This window comes from Halichoeres trimaculatus, unplaced genomic scaffold, assembly GCF_033239565.1.
Source record: "Halichoeres trimaculatus isolate MK-OKI-2021-1 unplaced genomic scaffold, fHalTri1.1 fHalTri1_scaffold_3, whole genome shotgun sequence".
Lineage (NCBI taxonomy): Eukaryota > Metazoa > Chordata > Actinopteri > Labriformes > Labridae > Halichoeres > Halichoeres trimaculatus.
In genome coordinates, this window is record NW_027437181.1 from 10,724,496 (window position 1) to 10,749,868 (window position 25,373).

The following is a 25,373-nucleotide window of genomic DNA, read 5'->3' on the forward strand; positions in this document are numbered from 1 at the left end:
GGCAGGAGTGGTGCAGGATAAGCTCCAGGAAGAATGAGCTGCTCTAGGGTGACGTTCACTCTCATTTTCTACTTCTCACCATCTGCCTGCAGCACACCTGCCTCAAAAAAGCATCAGTACTCCTTTACAGTAGCCCGGACTATTGATTAAGACTGCTGACATTTCTACTTCCTTTTCACTGGCTGGGTACAAGGTGTGCTATCTTTCAGATGAAGGCTACGCACACAGACACACACACATTGCCCTTTGTGTCATCAGAGCATGATGAGGCCAGAAATTCTTCATAAAATATTACTTTTTTTCCTATTTTGAAAGAGCACATCTTATATAAAGAGTCTAGCTACAGGTCTCCAATCTAAATACTGTTTTTGGATCAAGTTGATGAGAGAAAGAGATTCAGACTGTTGCCTCTGCTCCTTCTGTGATGTCTTATTTGTAAAAGCCAAGCTGATGGATTGCAGAGTTTTGTTTCACATAATAAACAGGGATTTCTTCCTCCCAGTTAATGCCTGTCTTTAATGAGAGCATACTGCAGACTGCCTCTTTGGATATTAATTTGGAAGATAATTCACTGACATCATGTGCGACCTTTGCTCATTTTATTCCATCCAGTGTTCTTTCTGTATTGTCTGTTTCACTCCGTCTTGTTTTCAGCCTTCTCTTTTTGCTCCCCATTTTCTCCTTGAGTACTTTAACACTTCAGGGGGCCGTGCTATGACAGAAGGAGCCCAGCTGGTTTTATTTCCACAATATCTAATTTAAGTGCTTTGTCAATAAGCACATTCCGTGAAAAGATCAATATGCTCTCCTTGACGTGGCAATTTAGCTCCTTCTTAAGTTTAATAGCCTGTTTCAGCTGGGGCTAGAAATACATTGGTGAGATTAATTGCAGAGGAAAGTATCCATGTCACTCTGTGCATATTTTCACTGACAGAGTGGTTGTACTTTAATGACCCTGCTGTCGGCAGGCCTATAAATTCATCATGGGTGCAATTACAAATATGTATTTGTTTCCTCATCTTAATTTATTGGGCATACCTGTCAGAGTTAGTGGAGCATTGATTTAAGATTCTAATTAGCCACTGTGGAAAGAATTACATTACTTAATAATCTTTTTTTTTCCTTCTGAAAAGTTTGTATTGAAAAGCTGCTTAGCAGGAGGGTGTGATCAATCATAATTTACCCCCGGAAACGTTCGGCCTGTCGAAGGATTGCGTGTTAGGAATGTAGAGCCTGTTCAGACTGATATCCTTGGTGTACTCAGGAATTCATTCTTCTGTTGTTATCAATTGATCTGTAACTGAAACTAAAACCATCATGTCAGGTATGTGAATCTGCAACATGCAATCCACCGTTGCTAACATCAGGTGGAGTTTTGAATTGCAATATGAATTTGTTAAAAATAAATGATTGAGATGCTTTCTAGAGAGGTTAACCTGGCTTAAACTAACCCTGGTTATTTTTAAAGCTGAAATTATTTGTTGTAAACAAATGTTCAAGATAAATTGAAAATGGCAAGAGGCCCAGGAAAGACCCCTGTGGTACTCCGAAGACCAATGGAGAGGATTGTAAGATACAATGACAACCAATCTTATTCTGTACTTGATATTCCTAACCAATCACAAATTCTCCTCATCAGAATGTAGTGATTTATTTTGTCAAGGGCAACAGTTAAGTCAAGATGTAAACTAAATTGAACTAAAACTGGGCAATTGCCAGCGTCAGACTATATTAAGATGTACCGAGAGTCCCTGATTAGTGGCATTTAGCAAAACAGACCTGGAATAAATAACATCTGTATAATTAGATTAGTGAAGATAAAACTACTTTGTTTGTGAACTTAAAATGAGCTTTAAATAGCTGAACACTCATTTTTATAGCAATTATCACTTAGATTGGGTTGGATGCAACATAGCTCCGAATTGTAGGGATAGGTCATGATTTCTGAAGCTTCAAATATTTATTACCTTGTTAAAAGTTAGATGTTTATTGCAACGATTGCATCATTAAAAATGACAATTATTTACTGATTTTACCAGTGCCTGATTGTAATACAGTATTCCAGCCAGACAGTGTAGCATTTCCTTATGCTGTATGCTAACTATGACAGTCGCTGAAGAGATGCTAGTAGCAGTCAAATTTTAGCTTTTGATTTTAGCTTTGATTCATTTTGACATGAATGTTATTTTCTTGTGAATTCCTCAATGTTTTATTTTCTAGAAGCCCAAGAGTTTTTCAAATGAATCAGTATGAGAGGGAAACATGACCCTGTAGCTCCAAACTTGTTAATATCTCTGTGACAAAGAGGCAGAAGACGATAGCCTCAAATTGAGTATCTCAAGCGACAAAAGAAGCTTGGTCTCACGAGCTTTTGACTGGGGCTTTAGGGCTTTTGTCTGACAGCAAGAAGACTTAATTAATGCCATCTTTTTAAAATAAATCTAACAGAGACAAGAATAATGATGTACTTTGTACACACACACACTGAGGAAAAAGGGATGCATTTTACAATTAAAACGGCATTTGTTTGTGCTTGTATCTGTTATTGACATAGATTAATCACCTTGCATCCTCTTGACATCCTTGAGAATCTAAAATAACAGATTTGTATGCTTGTGTCTTTTAAAGTTATCACTATATTGGTATTTATGATCCTTCTCCCCTGTGTTCAGGTGCTGAGCGGAAAGTTCCAGAAGAGCCAGCTGTGGACTGACTCAGCGGTGGATGCCGGCAGGATGCTCAATGAGCTGACCTTTTCTTTGTGAATGGATTAGAGGTCAGTATGAATATCAGTGATATCACTAATTCAGGCCGACAAACCTCCACAATCAAGGTCCCAGTTAGCACTCAGAGAATAAAACAGTTATTTAGACATCATTAAGCGCTGACATTTTCCTCATCCACAGCCTTTTATTATGACCTCGCACTTTGTAAATTTGTTTTATGAAATGAACTCACTCACTCACTGCATGTGAGACTAAATAACTCACTCTATATGCGCTACGACCTCTTTTGCATGCCAATTTGTCCTCTGCTTCATTACACGGACAAATTAAATCCCAAACTTAGGCATGCTCCACTATCTGCGGTGAGAGATAGCCCGGTCTTGCTTGTATGATGAAATGATTAAGCAGAGCTGTTACAGATCCCCCTAAGCCCTGCATCCGTCCTCTTGTCATCAGTGAATCATCTTTGATAGCATAAGGAGAGATGGAGCTCTTTGAAGTAACTGTGGCTTCATTAGCTTGCATAACATGGGTAATTGTGTGTGTGTCTGTGTGTGTGTGTGTCTGTGTGTGTTTGAGAGAGAGGAAGAAAGAGAAGAAACTGTTGGACTTGAGACACTCCCCTTAAGCATCATTATAATCTCTAGATGAAGGACAAAAGCACTATATCACTGCTAATATTTTCGACACTAAAGTAACACAGTGCGGGCAAGCTTAGTCGTACACTTAGGTAAACAATTTGTAATTTAGAAAGAAGTATTCTCTTGAATGTGTTTTTGTGTTTCGAGCAGGGTGGTACATGTTTAAATCACCATTGAGGCTCTTTCCCTGGATGGTCTTATGTGTTTCATAGGGGCTAAATTAGTTGACCTGTTTGATGCAGAAAAGCCAAAAAGATGCACTGCTATGAATCAGCCTAAAAGCAGACATTTACAGGTGCAGAAGCAGTAAAAAGTTTGGAATAGAGGCTTATGTTTAATGAAGCTTGGCAGTCCTATACCTGTGACAGAGTGAAAGAAATAATAGAAAATTGCTTCCAATTTAGAGGAACTCTAAGTCGTTTCTTTATTATGCTTCCTTTTTTGTTAAACAGAAAATCCAACAGCTCTCAAAAGGATTGGGCCGCAAGCTTCACTTCAGCTCGTTAACTGAAGAAAAAAATATGAGTTGCAGTCTCATCAGAATACTTAAAACAGTAGGGGTGTGTTTAATGTGAGGGCGAGAAGAAGATTATAGAAAACAACTTATTTACCATGCATTTCAAAAGAATTAAAACACTCAACAGCAGCTCCAATTAGTCTCTAATGCACTAGCTACTGTTTGCAAGAACAATAATACCACAAAACACTTCATTAATGCTCCAACCACATGGCTGTATAACTGGTAATAGAAATTGCAGCCCTTGTTTCTCCAGGCACAAGGGACTGATTGCAATGCATTTTTGAGGACTCTACAGCTCTAACCAAACACCTGCCAAAAATCAAGTCAGTCCTCAGCAAACTACACTCTTTAGAGTGGGTTATTGTTCTGAATGAATACGGTTGTCAGATTTTCCAAAGTTTGAAACTACAGTGACAGAGGGGAAGTCCTTCAGACACCTTTCCAGATTCCTATTTTCCAAAGTGAAATCTTTTGATGATATCATCAAAAGTTTTGTGTTTGAAGCATTTACACCAAATGGTAGACTCCAGTGTTGAAGCTCTAAAAGCTAAGGAACTCCCATTAACACCCATGTTAAAATGAGGTCATTTTTCTGCAGCAGGCTGCAACAAAAATTTGGTCTGAACTACTTTTTTTTTGTATTTTTCTATATGTATTTGTACACACTGTCCCAAATGTGAAATTTATTGCAAATCATTTATTTTGTAGAAATGGAGTGAGGAAGTTTTTCATATTAGAAGCGTAGTGGGCTTTACCTCCAGATTTACATGCAGCTATCTAACCTTAATCTTAAGTCAACCTTGACTACAACGCTTTGCATCTTACTTGGTCATCTCAAAGTTATGCTGATCTCACACCAGATGAATTTTAGATCTTTACCCAAAAAAACATTGTGTGAAAAATCACAAGACTGTCCTAACTGATTTGTAAACATCACAATCTTACAATCACAAAAGACAATTCTATAAGAACACATGCAATCACACACTTAACATTTGTCATAATGAGTCCACAGACATGAGATCTTACAGTAGCTTGCATGATCAAGCATAACTTCAGAAAATAAACAAGCATGGTGGGTGATCATCGCCATAAGCTGGCTGCTGTGGTGTGTATGCTCTTAAAACAATAACAATAACAAAAGACAGGGAAAGCAATAAGGGTGAAATAATTTGACAAACTTTGTCTTCCTGTTCAGCATTCACCTTGGTTCGAGGTACAGCTGTTTACATTCATACGCCATGTTTGTTAGAGGTAAAAGTACCAAACATTCACTTCCACTCTGACTTGGAATTGTAAATATCAAACATGTTTGACATTTACAATTCCAGATTGGGGAGCCTCCAACATGATCAGCAGTAATAAGATAGTAGTACCAACACCACACACATTATTTGGGCAAATAGTCAGTTGTGATGAGCCCCAAATCAGGTCATGCCCTCCGGATTGTTTAGGGTGGTAAAGTCCCTAAAAGGGTTGCTGCATGTCTGACCAACTCCTCTGAGTTCCTGAAATGCAAATGACACAAATGACTTGATTCATCAAATACATGCAGCAGAAGAAATTTCAGTCAGAAAAACTTGTTGGTTAACCGGGGAATACAAGACTGCATTATAATAAGTTTACTTTGCTATTCGTGAGTGGGTGTGTGGCCTTTTAACACTCAAACTCTTGTTTTCTTGCTGAAATACATTTTTATGAATATTGAGTGTTTAAAAAACATTTCCCAAACTTTGTGTGCATATAAAAAGTAATTGTGATGCAGTTTGTTTATTCAGTCATCGACAAAGCAGTTTACACTAAAAGATTAGACTAAAATCCTTTGCCTTGTTCTCTGCGCTGACTGCTTCTGTCTACTCTTTGCAGACTCTAGCTGCAGCACTGTGCTCTAAATCCGACCACAGCATGATTTGTGTCTTAGTATTAAGTATCTTTTGCCACTCCCTATTTTTTAGATCTGTTTTAGGGGATGTGTCAGGACAAGCAGTTAGCATGACCTGCATAAAGTTGTTTATGAATTTCTCTCTTGTCTCTCCTCCATTTGATTAGGAGTTTGCTTAATCCCTCAGTAGGGCTCAGTTATAAGCTTTTTGGTTATGACCTGCTTAATCCTCCTACAGGAGATAAAGCACACAGTCGCATTAACTTCAAAGCAGTTTACTCTCCCCTAAGCTCCCTTAAAACAATGCTTTATTACTGAGCACTGCAGCAAGTTTGGTTGCTGATCTGTTGTGTTGGTGTAGGTTTGTCAGCTGAGCATCTGCTATTCTTATCTGTGACGCATAAGGAAAGTCACCATATGTTGTTTGTAGACTTGGAGTAACACCAAGGTTTTTGTCTGAAGTGCAAGTTTTTCAGTTTCATGGTGTTAATAGATCTGAAAAGTGTGTCACTCATAGATGCAACAAATGGAGCAGCTAAAAAGAAAAATATAAACCTTTTTTCATGTTTTTTTTAATATATATTATTTGGTCCTGAACCAACCTTCTAAGCTTTCTTAAAAAACACATATTTTTTTTACTTTTCCTTTGTTGTTTTTTTAAAAAAACAACCCAGACATTTTAAGACAGGTCATCATGAGTGAGGTGAAGTGTTTGATAAATCATACAGTATATTAAAAAAAAAACATTTATACAAACAAAAAAGGGGCTAGAAGGAGTTATGTTACTTGATCACTGCTAATAAATGTCTTGTTCATTAGTATTAAATACTGTTTGTTAAAATCTTTAAGAGTCTTTTCAGTCCAAGAATGGTTGAAAGAAACAAATCTGTTTTCACAGTTAAAGACATCATTACATGTTCATATGGGTTTTTTTTTAATCTCAAAATATTTTTCATCTTTTTGGTTTCTTATTTTAAAGAGAAAGCCAGTTGTTCCAGATGATGAAATTCTTAGCTTTTTTCCTTTCAGTGAGAGTTGGGTATTCCTGTATTATTCTGACGTTTTCTTTATTTTCTGACAATCTAATAAACAGAACAAATGATTAACCGCTCAGAAAGTAGCCTTGTTGTGACCAAGTATTTTCTAGCTTCTGTGTATTTCATCTATGATGACAGCACATTGGATAAAGCAGAAAATTGGACCCAGAGTAAGGAATGGCATGTGAGAAAAGGGCCACAGGTTGGAATCAAACTTGGGCCACCCTGCATAAGAACTCCAGCCTTTGTATAGAGCCCACGACTCCATTACTCCAAACCAGCGCCCCAGTTTTTGTGTCTTGAGGAGCCCTTTGGCTACTCAGTTTCAGAACTTACCCCCAACAACAAGAGCTGTGGCTGACAGGCAGACATTGGCGATGGTACAGCGAGCAGTTTTCCTTGAAGTGAGTCCCTGGCGCTTCATCATGAATATGCAGACCCCTCTGCTCTCTGTGGCTGCTGCTCACTGCTTTCAGCTGCACTCACAGAAGAGTGACGGGAAGAGGACGAGGGTCAGCAGACACATTGAAACTGTGGCCTCCTACCAGTGACTAAATTTAGTTCACCAAGGTTGACGTTTTGTAGTATTAAGCTGTGAAAAGCTTATTTTGTTCAAACTCCATTTGAAGTCAATGATTCAGAAATCGACCTTGAAGGAGTCAGGATTTAAAACGAAAACTTATGAATAGACAAACTCAAACGTTTTTTTGCACCTTCACGATCATTTGATTATTTTGGTGGATCTTGCCTTGAGGAAATTTTTCAATATTTTGGAAAAAAAATCTCGTTATTGACAACTGTGAGAATTTAGTAGAATATGAAAGTTCAAGCAGGTCGAGAAAGAGAGTCGTAGCTTCTCTACTTGCATTATCTCATGGTTTGCGCTTGAAGATCTAGGTTATTTTTCTTGTCAGTTGTTGCCTTGAATACACCTTGATGCCTGCACAGTAACATAATCAGGCTCAGAACCACAACAGTCTGCCCCAGCACACACACACAGACACACAGACACACAGATATAACACATACACACAGTCTCCCATCTCCACGGGAGCTAACATGCCTCCCAGCTTCGGCATAAGCTGATAATTTACAGGCAGTCTCAAACAGCCTGCCTCTCTCCAGCCGTGGAGGAGAGCAGTGAAAATGTCAGGAGTTTAGTTAAGGCTACAACACCTGCTCCTCACGCATACACCGGGGCTTCTGCTCCAATAGCTCCCAGAGGATGGCTCATGAGCACTCTGCTTTTATTGCCGAGATGACTGCTTGTGATTTTTACGCCGGAGGACAGCAGGAGAAGAAAAACAACTTCATTCAGCCATCCCTATGCTCACTGCCGCAGCAGTTTTGACATGTTGTAAATGTTTTACATCTTCACTGGGGACCAGAGCACAGATTAGCAGCTAGTTGGATTCGATGTCGGTTTAACAAGGTCAACTTATTTGATTTTTTTAAGCTCCTTTTTGCTTCAGAAGAGTTTATATTCATGAGACTCTTGTGAGACCTCCCCCAGCCTTGTTACTGGGGATTTAGGGGCAAAAGATATCAAATATTAGCATATATTGGAGGGGAAAACATGCATCTGGATGTCAACGTCAGGCAGAGTTTTCCATTTAAAGCTAAAAGTTCACATGCTGCAGATGATTCCATCAGGGCACTCAGATATCCCTCATACATTTCAGTCCATCTCAGCTGAAAGGCTCGCGGAGTAAAAAGCCTCTGATGATCTGCAGAAGCAGCAGAACGGCTGGGTATCATCTAGCACGTGAGCACCCATGGGACCCCAGGACAGCAGGGGGTGGAGGTGCTTTTCTGTCAGAGCGTGAAGCTGATGTTTGCTCACTTTAAGGTGTCAGCAGTTTCATGAGCAAGCTGTCGGATGAAGATGATTACCTTGTAAAAGTTAGATGAGACCTGCCATCAGTTAGTGGTTCTTTAAGCAGTTTGGATTTAGTGCTCAATAATATTAGGCACAGTTTTCATCCTCTGAGTGTTTCAGAAAAAACAGGAGTGTGGAGTCATTTTTATTTGTAGCTTTGGGAGTACAACCAGCCACTGCTGTCATTATTGATCATTTTGCCTTTTTTAATCAAATGATTCATCATCTGGTTTGTGATATTCTGAAAACAGGAAAAGTGTCTATGAGACATCCCCAACAAATGACTCATAACTCATTGATTTTAAGCTCAAAATCAGATAAAAGAAAGAAAAGACAAGATCTACTTTATTGATCCTCCGTGGAAGGACATTTTCTTGTTCCAGCAGCTCGCAACAAGGCACAGGAGAATACGACAATGTACTTACAGAATTAAAATAGAGGAGTATTAAAGGAAAAACTGAAATGTAGCAAATGTATTCACAATGTGCATGAGCAGCAGAGCTGAGTCTGTGGGTTCTACCCATGAAAAATTTGCAGATGCCCAACAGCTTCCTCTACAATTAACTCCACCAAAACAAACAACAACAAACAAGAGTCAATAACAGGAGAAACTGTTTAGCATTGGCAGAGAAGATTTGGGCACAACCTACATACTCAGCTCTGTTGCCCATCCCACAAATACACGTTCCTCACAAATTTCACTTCATTTAAAAGTAAAATGAAAACAGGTTTTCCAAGGGTATAAGATTTATTGCAGGAAGCATTTTTGCATCAAGGAAATAATCTACAAAACACAAATTGTCTTAATTTTTGTATTATGTTAAAGTATATAAGGACACAGAAATATTTGTGAGCTGAGATGCTAAAACATTTAACTTTGGCATTAACAGTGACTCATATGTAAAGTGATCACTTATGGGTTTATGGGTATGATTCATGAATAATGACCTGGAAAGATTGAAATGTAGTGCAAAGTCACTAAGTTGGGAAAAAAATGTGTTTTTTTTTCTAAGAAAAGTTCTTAAATAATGCATCAGCTCTTATGAAAGTTGTGTTGTTTAACTCCTTATAGATGTAAGGGAGCAGTAGCCAAAATACAACAGAGACAGAATAGCTCCTGTCTGAGCACCTGATGAAACATTGCTTGCCTTGTGATTAACCCACTCACAGCTACAGACATGTCTCCTCAAATGGTTTATTTAAAAGAACACAGCCTGGAGAACATTGCGATGAAAAGTTTTTCTTGAAGCTTCATTTATAGGGCATAACTTTCAATAACGACAGAGAAGACATGGCGAGAACATAGACCTTGTTGATTAGGAGCTAACACTCCTTCACAGACAGGGCTGGATCAGGTCATTTCTGAGAATAGCTCCTTTTGACCCAGTCCTTTCAACACCTTTAATGTGGGAAGATAAACTCCTGTATCTGAGTTCTGTAACTCTTTCTTGTGTGACTCTAACACAATAAGGCAAGCTTGTTTCTTACTGGCTTCACTAGCAGCTAGCCAGTTTCTTATTCTTTTTGGTTGTTGCATTTTTTAATTCACTGTAATAAAAAATGGAAGACAGCAGCTTTTATTAGTTTATTTTTCCTTTTTTAAATCTGTTCCCTCACAATCTGGGTCTCTTTCTTTATCTGTGAGAACTTCCTGTCTCTGCTGCAGGGCTCTGGTTTGTTTAAACTGCTTTCAGCCACACAGAAAATGGACAAAAGCTTAATTGAGACAAAGTGTGATATTATCGCACTCAGAACATTTATAGTTTCTGAGCCAAAAGCAAACTACTCTTATAATTTTCTCACATGTGACATTAACTCCTCTTCTGCTCCAGCAGGATATGATGCTCTCCTGGCTGCACTGCTTAAGCCCTTGTCTATCCACCTTGAGCCTGAGCTCAACAACCAGCAACGAATCACTATAAAAAGAGCCAATTATTTATAGCCGGCTCCCTGACAGGCTGGTCCCACTTATCTTTCAGGGTGCAGTCCCCAGGCCTTCCGCCTCGCATTTTCAGCATTGTCAGAGCTCCCAAGACAGCCTGATCTTTCATCACTGCACCAGGCTGACATTTCTCCAAATATCAATGATAGTTTTTATGTGTGGCAATAATTTATCAGGCAGAGATGCACCAACGCTTCTCCCCCCAGTGCTAAGTGGAAGACAACAGCAAAAAGTTTAGGATCTAAGAAAAAGAATTGAAGGAAAGCTTTTCTTGTGCAGCATAAAGGACTCAGCTGTGTATCGAGAAAAACATGTTCTGTGTGGTCACATCTCAACCCTTTTATTACAGCGAGCAAAGCCTGAATGCAGTGTAGTTTTTACAGTTTAACCTCTAAACCTTCGTTTTGAGAGAGCTCCTCTTCATCTCCCACAACTTTCACATTAACTTTGTTCAGAAAGCTGCTAACAACCTACAAAGCTGTGGCTCGGTGCTGTTGTCCAATTACTGCACATTAAGTGAGCTGACCTTTATAGCAGCTTCTTGTTGAGGCTGAGATATTGAGATAAACTTGTGGGGTAATGATTCTCCTCCTCTCCCTCCTCAGTGATCAGAGGGTCGAGCTTTGTCCTCACTGTAATTGTAAATTCTTTGAGCAGTAGGCTTTAATTAGTGCGAGGGAGGAGACCTTGGTATGCGTATTGATTTCTAGCTGGCTTGGTGAAAATGCCAGAAGAACACAGAGGACATGAAAACATAGATCCAGACTAACTGATCGAGTAAGGTGTCTGATTGGTGTGGTGCAGCGTTAAAAGGTATCGTTGTACAATTTAATTGCTTGTAGTTGTTTTAACCTTTTCAAATGTTTAACAATTGTAAAAAGTTCCAGAGAGCATTCAGTATAGATCAGGTCAGAGATAAACACTGATGACTTTATGGGAGTTCTCTAAAAGTAAAAAAATAAATAATCAGAAATTAAGTAACAGATAAGAAATCCGTTAATGTATTTTTGGTGCAATTGGTTTCTCACACACAGCATCCAAAATTTCTGCACAAGTCAAAAGTCGACATAGGCCCTTAAAGCTTGGCCCCAGAAAGAAACAAATAAGCTTTTCCCCTTAAATGTTGCATTATTCCTTTAGTTGCCACTCTTTTAATAGACATCTCAAATTGAAGAGCTGGAACCAATCAGCAAAAGAAAACCGATTTCACACATTTATTGGGCACAATGGATAATGAATAAGACACAAACAAATTCACAACCAAAGCAGAGTCCAAATCTTCTTATTGGTCATAATCTGTAGCTCATATGTGTGACCACAGACAAGTCCCATTGTGTTCTGTGTGATTACTGGCTAGCTTGTTTCTACCTTCTCTGTCCTCATGTGCCTCTAACTCTCCTCCTCCTCCAGACAGCAAAGTGGGTTTGACACAAATTATGACTCGTCATCTATTTAGAGAAAGATGCTCTGCACAGAAGTCTCCTGGGTGTATGTTTCATGAATGAATGAGACAACGCTGCTAACACTTGTACTGGAGACTCCTCTGTGTAATTTGGCATGTAGCTGATTTGCATTGTTTCCCTTTTTTTCCCCGAGTATATTTACAAACCAATTGACTGGAAGCAGGAAAACTGAACCTCTACAAAGACGAATTAAAGCAGAGACTCTTCTTGCAATCAGTGTTTGATTTGTGCTGAAGAAAGCTGACATCTGGTCTCATTTGTATATGTACATGTGCTTAATAAAGACTTAAGACTGCAAGAGCTGCAACAGAACTGCTGCAGGAAGAAAGCAAAGATAGTTTACATGACAGCCTCTTTCCTAAAGTCCAACTCACAATCAAACTGACACTAAATAGCCCCCAAAAGTCTAAATGAAGTCTCTTGTTTGTGTTATGCAGGCAAGTTGTGATCATGCGCTGCCTGGCTGCTCGGGTGAACTACAAGACCCTCATAGTCATCTGCGCCCTCTTCACACTCATCACTGTTCTGCTATGGAACCGCTGCTCCAGTGACACCACCCTACGCTTCTTGCCTCGTGCCGCCTTGGTTGCTCCGAGCCCTAAGGTGGGTGATGCCAGCATCAGCAGCCAGCAGCACCCTCCACAACCTCCAGAGCCCCCACCTGTGGTTGGGGTCGTCGGCGGGATCAAGTATGAAGAAATCGACTGCCTGATCAACGATGAAACCACTGTGAAAGGCCGGAGAGAGGGCGGAGATGTTTACCTGCCTTTCAGCTGGATGGAAAAATACTTTGAGGTGTATGGGAAAGTGGTGCAGTATGACGGCTACGATCGGTTTGAGTTCCAGCACAGCTACTCAAAAGTTTACACCCAGCGCGAGCCCTACCACCCTGATGGAGTCTTCATGTCGTTTGAGGGATACAACGTGGAGGTCCGAGACCGCGTCAAGTGTATAAGTGGAGTAGAAGGTAAGACCTTTGGTTCATGTACAAACACAAGAATAATTTCAAGTCCATTGTTTAGTAAATAGTGTTTGAGGAACACAAATTGAAGAGGTGAAGATATGAGTTTTTAAGACTATTTTATTTCTTCAGTCGGTTTACTGAAATTTATGATGTCTCTGGGTAGGTGGTGAGGTTAGACAGGGTTCAAATCCAGCCTGTAGCCTCTTTCCTTCATGTCTCTACTCACTCTTGCCCCGTTTCCTGTCCTCTGATTAAAGGCATAAAAAGCCTGAAAAAAAATACTAAAAATATTATGGGAACTTCTTGCTCAGATGTCTCCATCATGAATCATCATAGCAAAAACTTAACATGTTTTAGGCCTGAACAGCTTTCCACATTAATCTCTTACCAAAATGATAGAATACAATTTCTTTACAGATGTGCAAAATGCCTTAAAAGTGTCAATAACACACAGAAACCTATATACTTTGCTTGGTGATGGTTATTCTACAGTAGGGGAAGGCAACCTGGGACACTGGTGTCATAGCTGGCATGCAAGGCTATTTATGTTGGCACACAGAGAATAACTACAATGAGGTAGAGACAAAATAAATAGATAAATGATAAACGATTGTGTTGTATTCTATTTATCACTTAACTAAAGATTGAGCACACTATAAATGTTCTCACGTAAAAATTTAACAAATAACATTAAATAACAAATTTAAATTACAACGTTTAAGTACCCAAATGTGTCTTGCAGGTGCATCACCGCAAATCTCTTGGGAGGTCAGTCTTCTGGCTAACACTCACATCCATTTTCGGTATTATGGAGGCAAACAAACCAAGTTCCATTCATTCTTTCCAACATAGTTGAACAAGGGAGAATGGATTTGTTGCGGGCGATATGCCCCTTGTGCTGTGAAAGTGTGATATGTAAGACATAAAGTGTGAAGCGTCTCTTTGAGACCAAATAAGAAAACAGTGTTAGCAAAGTATGCTAAACAGAGCATCACATTCAAAACTTTCTTTACTGTTAGAACCAGGCAACAGAAGGAACTTGTACCATTTTTAAGCATGGAAAACCATTTAGGGAAACTTTCCAATTGACCGTTGATGGTTTCATGGAAGAAGTAAGTGTTGGCACTTTAGGGTTGAGTGTATTTTAAAGTGTCTCAAGTCATGGAAAAGGTTGCCTACCCCTGTTCTAAAGCTGTAACCATTGACTGTATATAACCACGGACAGTACAACAGCTACCCTAAGTGAAGCCAGAACTTAAAGCCTGCCTCTACCTTGAAAATTAAGATACACTTCAAGTAAATGTTCTCATCATCATTTTAGTTTGTTCTTATCTTGCTGCTGCATGTTCAAGTGTCTTTTTTTCTTTTTTTTTTTGAGTAAAAAAAAACAGAGTTTTGATGTTATAAAGAAAGGGGTGATGTCATGATTGACAGCTCTGATGGCGAATTCAGGCTCCTGCAGCGTTTTTTACCAGAACAAAGCAGAGGAGAAAAGGAGAAACTGTTTAATCCAATTGGAAGCACAGCTCACTTGACTGACAGGCAGGCACCTTACAGATTATTAGTGATAAGGCTTTAAGCTAGCCCCATTTCCAACATGGCTCCCACCAAAGATTTTCTTTAAAACTCTGTGTGAAACAAACGGGTGATGTCACAGAGTCTATATCCATTTATTTTACAGTTTATGGTTTTAGTTTGTAAAAGAGGTGTTTTATTATATTTTATGTCCACACCAACAGACGCAGTATTTTGGCTTCTCTTCTCACAGTAGGAGGATGTCGAGCCGCACTGTACATATTATTTCACAATATAATAGTAACATTATGGAAGAGATTCCTAAACAAAAGCCTCTTCAGTGGCTGGCTGAGATGCCATATATAAAGACCTACAGGAGAAGTTATGATTTGTTTCCTAACACACACATTCATAATTAGCCACTTAAAGGCAAGTGTGTTTGCTTTAATGTCAGTTATTAGGCTTTATTAAATAGTCCCTGTAGTAATGTACACTTTTCTTAATGAGGTGTATTTCAGCTAAGCTTGGATGATAAATTCTCTGTTTGATCTGTGAGAAAGTAAATCAAGACTTGATTAACAGGATGGATCCAATTTCAAAAGCACCTCCTCACTCTCTGCCACCCATTCCCAGACTCAGTTAGTCTTCCTTTAACACCAGCGCCATCAAACATCATTTGTGCTAAGTCAATTAAAACTCAATCTTGTCTTCATTCAGACACTGTCAGCATTTCTTTGTATAGCTTTCTGGATGTGTGTGAAGTGAGTTTGCCCCTCCCTCACACTTTGTCCCCGTCCTCAAAGTTGTTTTCTTTTTGAGGTTCCTTTTAAAGTAATTACCATGAAGGATCAATAGCTCATTTTAAAAAGCTATTAGTTTAAACCACATTGTCATCAATAAATGTCAGCGCCCTGCTCACTTGAAGAAGTGGCTTTGTAGATTTGCCTCAAATTCCAAAATAGATATTCATCGTCTCTTCCTGTGTTGTCAAAATCCAGCAAAACCAAAGAGACGCTAATACAGTGGAATCTGGAAATAATAGGTTAAAAATATTCTCTTACACACCCAAATATATCTCAGTTATGTATGAAAACGACAGAGAAAAAGAGATTTGTGTAGACATTTCTGCCACAGATCTGGGCGCTTTGCCCTCTGAGGAGTAAGCTTTTGTTTTCGTTGGGAGATGTAATATTAGATGATATACTCACCAGCAGAGTGTCAGTTGCTGAGCTTAGCTTGATGAGTAATGATAGCCAGTGTCTGAAAGCAATTTGTCGACAGTAAATAGGTATTTCTGCTGAGATGGATTGTGCAGTTTCACATATAGTCATTTCTTCTTCGCGCAGTGATACAAATCTGTTTTTCTGATCAGCTCAAAACAGAACACCACGTACTTATTGTTTTCTGTTTGTTGTAATATCTGCAATGAAGCCATTATTTATGTCAGTGCAGAAATATACAGCATGATTGTACACAGATCTCTTCCAGAGGTCATTTTATTTTCAGTAGATTTCATCATTTCATGTTTGGGTTCTCCAAACTTTTTGCTGTCCACTTTTTGGATAAGTCATGCTTCTGACTATAATTTTGCCCCACTCCCTCTCACATGAGGAAAGAAATATGTTAAAGGAAAAATGGGTCAGACAAGAATTCAGACAAGTCTCTGGGCTGAGCAGCAGAGATTCGAGTTATTCTCACTCTCCTGTTTCCTGCACACCGTTTCTTTTGGTACAAAATGGAGGAAACACGTCGACACTACAGCACACATACACACATGCACACACACAAACACACACACAGTTTACCAAGGTCCATTAATTAAGCCCAAGGCTCCGCGCTACTTAGCACTCCACATGCACAAGCACACACCTCTCTTCAATTTAGCATATTTTTATAGGTGAAAATAGCAGTTCATTAATTAGCCTGTCACAGTCTCGAAACCACAGGGCTTAAACAAGGTCATGGGAGCATTTCTATCCCAACTTACCCTGAGAACTTTTTAATGGGACCTTCAGCAATATTCATTAAACGTTGTGATGGGCCTTCTACACCACTCAAGCTTCTGTTGTATTCATTTGGGATGTTACATCTAACTGAAGTCTGTGCAGCATTTGACGAGCACACAGTTTTTACTGAGGTCTCAAGCTCAATCTAAAACTTAAGAATATATTATTTTTATTAAGTTATACTCTCAACGTTTTACTATTTGACAAAATTATGCACTTTTATGTGCCGCTGTGACGTGCCACATTGTCGTGCCATCTCCTGTGGATTGTGTTTCCTTATGAATGGGCGTGGAGGTCTCACGCTCCTCTGTGAGACACAGAGCAAAAGTTGAATAAAAGGACAGTCCAGCAGCTAGGATGCTATCAGTAGTGGCAGCAGTTAATTCTCTCTAACAACATCCTCTAAATCAGGACTTCCTCTCCTTGTCTCTTCCATTTTTAAACAATCTTTATCCCAACTCCTACTTTGCTGCAGACCACCAGCACTTTTCTCTCAAATACAGGCACATACTTCCATAAACATGTCTATTAGCCTGTACGTGCTTGACCAGACACTCATGATATAAAGATTTTTACAATGCTGATTATTTAAACTCCTTAAAAATGTGATACAAAGCATCAAACAAAGAAAGGATATAACAAGTGCATTTGATTCCCCAACCAAACACCTGTGTACTCTCAAGGAAGGAAAGAGCCCAGGTCTCACCATTTTCTTTCTGAAACCAGCCCCTCAAATATACAGTATTTTTGTCTAAGAATGTGCTTTTACACACATTAAACCAGATGCATGATTTAAACAAACTGCAGGAGTTTTTTGCAGGTTTATATGGTCACAACAAATAAAAGCCGTGGTTACTGTTGCCTCACATTTTTGCCTCACCATTACGACTTTTTTCAGCTGATATTACTGGTGGGCTGCAACAGTTGCATAATTCAGTCTTGAACATACAATTAGTAACAGAATTGGTATATCCAGCTCAATAAATGTGTTCTAGTTCTTCCAAAGTACTTGATATTGCAAATGTAAAGCACCAGTATTAATGCAAATCTATAATGGAGTAGCGATTTTGAGAGACTAACAACATTTGTAGCATAGTAGCCCTGATAAATCATTGATTCTCAAGCGATGTTTTCAAAGAGATTCTGTTTATACTTGTAGATCCAGCAGAAACAGAGAAACATGAGTCATTTTTCTGACCTCCAGTCTTTTATCAGTCCCTTTACCATTCTTTGGTCTCCCCTTCTGAAAAATACTTGGTGCTAGCTTCAGCATGCTTAACTTTGTCCATCAGTTTACTCCTCTTCACACAGAGATCATCAGAGCTTGGTCACACAGAAAACTGAAATTCTAACCAAGGCTTTAAGCTGTAAAACAACAACTGAACTGAGTCCTTATCCTCTGTGGGTTTGGCACAACAACCAACCCTTTCACACCACACTACAATCCTTCAGTTCAATGTTGATATCAAACAAGGCTTCTCGTCGCTTTAATGTCTGTTGTCATTCATCTAGACGTCCCAGTTGGACTGCTGGAGGAAATATAACATCAACGTGGTGGACGTTTTCTGCACCTACATTAACTTCAGTGAGCTTGGAGCTCGCTGTAATTGGTGTAAGACTTTGGTCTACAGATTTCTAGAAAAAGCCCGCTCTCTGGAGTCATGAAAATACACTGAGGCTTAACAGTCAATTCCACATGGATTACTTAGTGTTATTCACCGAGTTGCACAGCGCTACAGTGCTAGGATTTTTGACAGTCATTTGACTTAAGTTGTCAAGGGAGATGCCGGTAACAAGACAAGCATGAAGCAGAGTGTAGCCAGGCTGGAAAGTGTGTATCCGTCTGTGTGTGTGTTTATTTATTTATATATTTGGTGAACCCATAAATCAAAAGTATTGGTTCTCAATCAGGATGTGTTGTACGATTGTTCCAGGACATCGATTCCAATCTTTGTATTAGTGCCTGTTTTTAAAATTATATCTAAAAAACGGAAGATGGATTTACACCCCATTAGTTAAGGTTACTAAACTGAAGAAGACATAGTTTTGTATTCTGCTTTGGGCTTTTATGGCTTTGTTAGAAGGACAGGATGGTGGATAGAACAGAAAACTGGGAAGACTTGAAGGGGAATGACTTGCAGCAGAGGCCACTGTATTATGCACGGACAGAGCAGATCAGGGCTGGTTTGAGGATTTAGTTCAAGCATCTTGCCAAAAAAATATTCATGTTCTAATTATAGAAAGGTCAACAATTCGATGAAATGTTATTTTTTTTTCAAATAGTAGACAATAGGGGTGGGCGATATGACCTAAAATTTATATCACAGTATTTCTTCATATTGCGGTTACGGTATTATATCACAGTTTTCCAACATGAAATAAGGGAAGTCTTTTCAAAACAGTGAGTCTGTCTCTGACTCTGTTCTGTGTTATATGTGTACACATCCTACCTAGCAGGTGGCTGATGTTATTACAGGCTTCTCTCAGCGATGTTTTAGCATGCTGTTTTGCTTTCTGCACAACAGTAAATTTTTACTTCCTCTTGTAAGCCACGTCACGGCCTCTGTGCTACTGGACTTAAAGGTGTATGCACGTTGATTTTCAGAATGGCTGTGGCAAAAAAGTGATCTCTCATTACGTTGGGAGAAATAAATCTCCCATATAGCTACTCCGCCTGAATTATGTGTAACAATGCTTTACCACAGTAATTACGGTATTGCAAAATTCATTTTGTGGCAACACTTTATACTAGGGGTGCACAGATCACAATTTTCTGGCCAATCACCGATCACCGATTTTTAAAATGCCTGACCTGCCAAAACAGATTTGGGCCGATACCGATTTTTACTTTTTATTTTCTATAACTGACAGCATATAACTTCAATGTTCCAATCTTATTTTATTGAAAATCATTGAACAATACCAGTGAAACAATAAAATCTTTATGTTTTAACTTAAACAACCAATAAAGTGTCCTGAGTTTTAGGTCTCAGAACAAAAAGCAACAATGGCTGGCTGTCAGACCTTCCTGGAGGTATATAAAATCAGTTTCATATGTAAGAATGGGCCAATCACTGATTTCTGATCCTTGATCACTGATCCCCCAAAATTAAGGAAAATGTGTCTATATTATACCAGTGATGGTAATGAAACCGGTGTACCGCCCACCCCTTGTAGACAAAAGCAGGAATGAAACAAAGTCTGGCTTTGTGCATTTATTAGAATTTTGAGTTGCATAAGCCTTTTTAACAAATGTAGAATGAAAAATTATTTTGCTCATAAGAACTGAAGATGTAATTTAAAAATCTGTGCCGGGCTTTATCCTGCACGTCCCCGCATAACCTGTGTGTGTGTGTGTGTGTGTGTTACTGTCACATTACATTAATGTTGATTGCATTAATTATGCGGCATTACCATTTTAATGGCTGTTCGACTCTTAAAAGTCTTTTTTAGTACAGCACTTTGAGCTGCACCTGGAGCCACATGTGTGAAAGGTGCTGTGTAAATAAAGTCAAAGATGATAATTAACGCTTTTAGTATCACACACAATAATACTGCACCAGCTGTATGAAAATGTTTGTGGGTTGTACATCAGACAACAAAATATTTTTAAAAAGCTGTCTTTTGAGCAAGATGACCTCCTATAAAGACAACACCACTCAGGATAAGGAAAGCAGAGCCTCGGTGCTGTGCCGTGGCTGCAGAGGTGACTACTATAAAAAGAGGAGGAGTTTTATCACCCAGCCAGAATCAGAGTATCTTATCTTCCTCTTCCTGAAGTGATGGGTTTGGGTTGCACATGTGCTCTCTCTGTCACAAGGTCTTTATGTGAACCATCTAATCAGAGAGATTCTTCTCCCGGCGCTATTTCTGGCTGTGTGTGCTGGGAGCTCGCCTCTGGTGAAATGCAGCGTCCTGGGTTGAATTTCACCACATCGACCAGTCACTCACCAAAGCTGCTGGTGGAGGAGTTTGTTTACTAACCTTAATCTGATCTTCTGATGTGTCTTTTTCAAAGATCTCCGACCTCCATGTTAGTGTCAAAGTTGGCCTTGTTAAGTCAGTGGGAGGTTTTAATACTTTAGTGTTTGATATCAATAATTAATTTAGTGCCAGTTTTATTTGTACAACGAGGGTTATGAACTAAAAGTGACACTGCTTGAAACAGCTTCAGCATTTATCCTAGCCAAAACTAAATCTGTTGTGAAAACTGTCATCTTAACAGAAGATTTGCCTCAAAATTTTTAAAAACAAAACTCTCCAGATAAACAAGATGATTATCTAAGCTCCAGATGTAGTATCATCTCAAACACAAGGAAACAGCCTTAAAAAGAAGCATTTCTCTTTTCTCAGGCACATGAGGAGATCATTTTCTATTTTTAATTAACCTTCCTGTCCTTATCTCTTTTCTTTCCCTCCCCTTTGTCCACCCAGGCGTACCTCTGTCCACCCAGTGGGGCCCACAAGGCTACTTCTACGCCATCCAGATTGCTCAGTACGGCTTGAGCCATTACAGCAAGAACCTGACCGAGCGACCTCCTCATGTGGAGGTCTACGACACCGCTGAGGAGAGAGACAGCCGGGCCAGCTCAGCGCCCTGGAGTGTGCCGAAAGGCTGCGGTCTGAGCCGCCTCCATGACAAGAGCCGAGCCACCTCCGTGCGTCAGTTCAGTGCCCCAGGTATGTTAGCCTTCCATGAGCGCAGAGAGCCTCAGGGCAAGGAGCTTATCTCCTGTTAACTGTGGCTGTAGGAGGCTCGATATGGAACTTCACCCTCAGGACAGGATGATAGTCAGCAGTGAATCACAGCCAGAGAGACAGAGAGAAAATACTGGCAGGCAGAGCTGGTTGGCAGAGAACCCAAAACATAATAACAGATTTCTAAAATTTATGATAATTTAAGAAGCAGCAGACACAATATCACACGTTTCATCCTCTTCACTGAGTCAGACACTGTCACATACATGGTGCATTGTTTGAAATGCTGCCGACAGGAACACTTCCAGTCAACAATATTTTCAGTGTAAACCTTTTCTGTTTATCCAGAGCATGAATATCAGCGGCTGCGATGATCATTTTCATCTCCAGATTATATCAACCGCAGACAATTAGGCAGCATATTGTTGGTCTGTTGAAGGACAAAATGAGGCTTTAGACTGCTGTCTGGTTAGATTATTCTTTGCAAGCAAGTGTACACACCATTTAGGCTTTAATGGAAGGGTCAAACTATTATCTTTGTTCAGCAACAGGCTCAAAGAGGGTGAAGGTCTTCTTTGCTAAAACAAACTTTTAAATTTTTATTTTCTCAGACATGGTGAAGTTTTAAAATAGATAATGTATCTCACATGTTTACCACTCTGTACAAATATTTGGCTTCCTCGTGTGTTGGAAATGTTTGTGGACAACGGTTGTTGTCAATTGAACGCATCAGGCTTAAGCTGCTAAACATTAATTAAAATGTCTTTAAAAGTTATTCGTGGAAAAAAAAATAGAATATTGTCACACTTTCTATTGAGGGTATACGTTTACGTCACTTCCCCTCTGGGACACGCCCAATTCAGTCAGGGAGACCTGGAAAATGTGGAACATGACATGAAATTAAGGATAGTTGGACTCATCACTGATTTGTTAAAGCTATCAAAGAACCAGGGGTCCACAAACATCAACATGTGGCCGAAAATCATTTCGGACATCAGACATTTATTTTTACTTGATTTCAACACCAGGAAACACACAATGCCAAGTCTGACAGCTACGAAAGCCTCTATATGATTCAATTTACAGTATACAGTTTATTGACCCAAATGAATACATGTATTACCTATTTGTACTTTTGGTATTTAACATAGACTGAATTATTAATAGACGTATAGTCTCCATGAAGGTATCAAAGTAAAGTTAATATCAAACACTTTATACAACACAGCTACTACTGCTTGTGCTGGAGTCCCCCCTTATTTGGAAAAAACTGGGTCAGCCTCAGTTTTAAGCTGCTTTTCCACCAAGCAGACCGGTTCGGTTCGTCTCGGCACGGCGCGCATTTTGTGGCCTTTCCACTGACTTATACTGGGACAGATCCCCAAAAACAGAGACGAACCTGCATGCTTTTTTGGGACCCTTCCGTATGGGTGCCAGAGTGAACCGGTCCGCTCTCGGAAGGTGGAGCAACACACTGAAGACTGTTGATTGGTCAAAGGAATCGTCACCTACCCCCACAGCAACTGCATTTCTCCTGTTGGCACACAGACTTTGAATTGAATTGAATTTATTTATTTAATAGGGACGATGCAGTTTAACATAGTTCCATCACTAAGTATGAATCTGATGTGCTGCACAGAGAGTTTATAGCAAATGCTAATTTCCAACTCTTGTCCCTAGTTGGGCCTTTAAAAGTCATAAAATGTACAATATTTAACAGCATAAAATAATTTTAAAAAGTTTACAAAACAACAATAAAATACATGTTCACATCAGAACAAGTAATTATACGACTTCTCTTATAGACTTCTCTGAAATAAAGCTTGATTGTATTAAAGAGCTACATGCCAATCACAGAGAGGGCGAAATGCTGCATGTCTTCCATCGTTGCTCTTTGTTTACTGTGTCACGTTTTTCTTCTTTGCTGGATTTGATAGTGGGGTAAGCTGCTACGGCGTCACGCTAATGTTTAACAGCTGGGGATTGCGGCATCCGGCTTACACGACGCCTACCACGAGAGGGCACAGTTTGCTGTGGAAACGCAAACGGGATCAGGCTTAACTGTAACAAACCAAGCCAAACCGTACTGAACCGACCCGGACTGCTTGGTGGAAATGTGGCTTAAGTTAGTTTACAAATCATGTCGAGCATAAGGTTCATAATCACACAAAGACAAAATGTTTCAGTAATGAAAAATATAGCTGAATGAAAAACGCTAACAATCAGAGATTTCAGAATTTAAGGAATGATTTAATACAAAAATACAGCATAAATTAAAGTAAACTAACACAAAAAGAGTCGTCTGGTTTGTTTCTGAAAACTTTATCCATCAGTTTCTCTTCTCTTTGTCTTTTAGTAGCCAGTCAAAAAATAGCCCAGATTGCTTTACAAACATGTTCATTTAATCAATTGTGCAATAGCTCTTCCCCATTTTTAGATTTTGGTTTAGAGTTTATACGGTATTCAAGCCAACGCTGCCACTCATCTCCCTCAGAGGGCGCTACCACAATGACTTCCACTTGCTGTGTCATCACATGCATGCTCTCTATTTGTAAGTTGAAACAACTCAACCCAGTGTCTTTGGTTAGTTTTCTCAGGATTTTGGTTTCATCTTCTCTGTGAAGCGAGTTTTTGCTGGTTCTGTTTCAGTCCGGTGTGTTCAGCAGTGCTGTGTTGTGTTGCATTCATCAGTCAGATATCATTAGCTTTGACATCATCAGAAGTGATGTGTCAGTAATTTTGCTACTTCAGCCAGATGTTTTTCATTAAACGAGCCATCAAACTCTGTTAATCTCCACATTTTGAGTTACCATTATGAAGAGGGAAAAATGTAAGCATTGCTACAGCAGAGTTCACTAATTAACATTAAGCTCTCTGATGAGTCACACATTGAGTGATCATCCAAAAATGTCTCTAAAAACTTTGGGTTTTGTTTTTAAAGAGATTTAAAGATGTTTTAATCTTTTTGCCTGAACTTTCACACATCACTTCAAGCAGAGCAGTCTTTGGCATAATAAATGTTAGATTCTTTATCAGTGTACATGAGGCCCTCAGAAAATAGAGAGTTTTTCTTCACAGAACAAAAAGACTGAAGGGTTTCAAACTTAAAGGATTTGAGTTTCTTTGTTTTTGTGGCTGATATCTGCTCCAGCCTCCCTCAGACTCTGCAGCCATTTATTGTGTACAGCTCTCACTCTGCATCTAAAAAATGATCTATGAAGAAAGACATTTCGGAAAAAATAAGCTGTCTTCTTCTGCACTCCTATCATCCTTTTCATCGTGCACCAAACAGAGCTCTTTTCAGGGCTGCTGGATTTGGTTTGAGTGATGCAATCTGAAAGAATGCAATTAAAGTTTCATGTGGTGATCGCTGGTTTCTCTCGCTTTAATGACGACTGTCTCTCACAAATGTAATCAGCTTTCGCCTATTAATGTTCGTTCTGGGAGATGGCAAAACAACACAGATGAACTCACGGCTGCTGCCTGGTTAATAAGCTCACTCTCTGCATGCTTGTTTGTAGACTTCCACTGGTCCAAAGAGGGCTTTTTGGAGGGGAAACCATTGTTTCCAAAATAAAAGAAAAAAGCCTCCTTGTACTGTTAGAGAGAAACAGAATGGAATGTTATTTCTGAGATGACAATTCCTATGTTTTTGAAATCCCGGTTTAACATAAGACTAAAAAGTGTCTTGAAAATACTCCATTGAAAACAGACACACTCAGCGTTTCCCTGTGTAATTATTATTAGCCCCTTTTCTCAAAAACAACCAAAAGACTTCACATTTCTTCAGAGCCAGGTAACTGTTCAGCATTGAAAGTTGAGAATTTCATTATGAACTTCAAACTTTGAGCTCAGCTTTGATATCAACAGAGTAAAACATCTTGTAATAGCCTCAGTTTTAAGGATCCGGTCTGAGCTTCAGTGTTAATGTCATTTCCTTGTGTGTTACCTACAGTTCCCTTTATTCCCTCTTTTTTCAACTCTGTTTGGGGCTTTTATTGTCATAGTTTGGGGGTTTTAGGACAATTAAAAAAAGCATGATACTGGGAAATAGATGTGGCAATGAAATGTCAATCAATCAGCCAGCCAATCTTGATTTA

At 39.3% G+C, this 25,373-nt stretch overlaps 1 protein-coding gene across 1 annotated transcript in view; it reads left to right on the plus strand.

Moving 5' to 3' along the window:
• glceb (glucuronic acid epimerase b) overlaps positions 1-25,373 on the plus strand; it is a 72,413-nt gene that overhangs the window by 31,171 nt on the left and 15,869 nt on the right. The window contains exons 2-4 of the mRNA XM_074666367.1: positions 2,673-2,776; positions 12,528-13,057; positions 21,010-21,255. Of these exons, the coding sequence (XP_074522468.1) occupies positions 12,541-13,057; positions 21,010-21,255 (763 nt within the window). The 5' untranslated portion in view covers positions 2,673-2,776; positions 12,528-12,540. The remainder of the gene's footprint in view (positions 1-2,672; positions 2,777-12,527; positions 13,058-21,009; positions 21,256-25,373) is intronic.